We start from the raw sequence: 2,024 nt of genomic DNA on the forward strand, positions 1-2,024 counted from the left end.
TGAGGGTGAGCTAGGTGTTGGACATCACCACTGTGGTAGCTTTGTGCATGCCTAGCATCAGAAATGTAGATACATCGGTGACTTTACCAGTGGAAATTTAGATGTCTGGGGAACTGAAGCACCAACAGGGATAGGTGGCAGCTTGGAGAGTGTGGGAGGGGGAGGATTGAAGATCTAAGTTCCATTTCTGAAAATCTTACCCTCAGTACATGTTTAAACAATTAGATATCCTAGGAGTACGTGTGTTTTAGATATCTCTGCGCCAGCTACCAATAATCTGGTGTCCTATGGACCTCTGCAACAAATATGTGCTGAGATACTACAGTGACGAGCATGGTATAAGGAGCCATGTAAAAGAGAAAAAAAACAAAATGGCAATGCTTGTGTGTAGGGGATGGGGAGCTCTCGGTGCATATTTCCCACTCTGTTTCCTGTAGCAGAAGACAGTTTTTTAGAAATTTTTCACTATGTCTCATTTTTTTGAGAAAGGTTTATTTTTGCCTCACCAAGCTTATCCTCCTCCCATGGCTTCTCACATCTCCTTGCCACCCTACTGAGCCATTCCACTTCTCCATTGTGATGATCAGGGTTCACTCTACTTAACTCCCACAATCTTTCTGTCATCTTACGGCCACCCTATAACTCAGCAACCCCAGGACTTCCCCCACGGTTATATTTCTGAGTCCTCGATGGGGAGATTCAAAAATATCTTGGCGGGAGCCAGGGGCAAGTCCTGACCGGGGAGGATGAAGTTTTGGCCTGGGCACCGCTTTGTTCCTGGACTGCGGTGTGTGCTATGGGACTTTTTCTCCATGATCTGAGTCTTGGTCGTCCCCATATCAGAGTCCCACGCCTGTCCCCGACGCAGCTTCTTGAAGGTGTTACGGAAACCCTCAGTGCTAAAGTAGTAGATTAGGGGGTCTAGACAGCAGTTCATGCTGGCCAGCAGCACCGTGACAATAAGCACCTGGCGCACTGAGTCCCGAACTGGTGGCTCAGCCCGTATCACCTGGGCCTTTATCATCCCATAGACTGCCAGCGTGCTGTTGTAGGGAACGATGCAGATGATAAAGATTACCAGATTGACCACGAGCAAGCGGATGGTCTTCTTCTGGCGCAGACTCTGCGTCCCTCTGGCCCGGCACAGCTTCCAGAAGATTCGAATGGAGCAGTAAGTCACAGAGGTCAGCGGCAAGAGGAAGCCCAGGATTTCAGCCAGGATGACCAGTGGGAAGATGTTCTTTTGCCACAGGCCATCACTGAAGCTTTCAAAACACAGAGCAATAGTCTGGTTCCCTTTGAGGCAGGAGCTGGACTTGTGGGCATCCGCGGCTGGAACAGAGCCCACCAGGATGAGCACCCACACCACCAGGCAGACCAAGCGGGCCACCTTGGGGCGCCGCAGGTGGCGCCAGCGGAGTGGGTGGACAATGGCAACGTAGCGGTCCAGGTTGATGCACATGAGGAAGAGGCAGCTGCCGTACATGTTGATCTGGAAGAGGGAGCCAGACACCTGGCAAAGGAAACTGCCAAAGAGCCAGTGCTGGCTGGAGTAGTAGTAGAGCCGTAGCGGCAGCGAGAGCGTGAAGAGCAGGTCACTCACTGCCAGGTTGAACATATAGATGCTCACCACAGACTTGAGGTGCAGGTAGCGCAGGAAGACCCAGAGTGCCAGAACATTGAGCATCAAACCTGCCACAAAGATCAGGCTGTACCCAACCAGGTGCAGCTGGTGGTTGGAGCTGTAATCTTTGCATGGTCCCAGACTTTGAGAGAGACTGACATTTGGCATGCCCATCAATAACCTGCTGAGGGCCTCAGTTCAGGCCAGCGACTGGTAAATGGGGCACAGCAAAGCGCCTTGAGGAAGATCATTACCTTCAAGGGAGGAGGAGGCAGGTCATAGTGTCTCTCTCTGTTGATTCCTGTCACCAGCTGTTCAATGCGTCTCCTGGTATCGGTGGTCGGGAGGTCAGTCACTGGTTACATTTCACAGGCTCTTTCCAGCAGCAGTGGTGATATGG

At 51.5% G+C, this 2,024-nt stretch overlaps 1 protein-coding gene across 1 annotated transcript; it reads right to left on the reverse strand.

Moving 5' to 3' along the window:
- Nucleotides 1–560: 560 nt before the first annotated feature.
- On the reverse strand, nt 561–1,792 carry LPAR5 (lysophosphatidic acid receptor 5). Its single transcript, XM_074983600.1, has one exon. It carries the CDS (start codon nt 1,790–1,792, stop codon nt 671–673), a length of 1,122 nt encoding a protein of 373 aa, XP_074839701.1. The 3' UTR covers nt 561–670.
- Between the last annotated feature and the right edge of the window lie 232 nt (nt 1,793–2,024).

The sequence above is a fragment of the Carettochelys insculpta genome, chromosome 1 (genome assembly GCF_033958435.1).
Source record: "Carettochelys insculpta isolate YL-2023 chromosome 1, ASM3395843v1, whole genome shotgun sequence".
Classification (NCBI taxonomy): Eukaryota; Metazoa; Chordata; order Testudines; family Carettochelyidae; genus Carettochelys; species Carettochelys insculpta.

What these genes read in the sequence shown, in the direction of transcription:
- LPAR5 (XM_074983600.1), bottom strand. Translation starts at nt 1,792, where the DNA reads ATGCCAAATGTCAGTCTCTCTCAAAGTCTGGGACCATGCAAAGATTAC.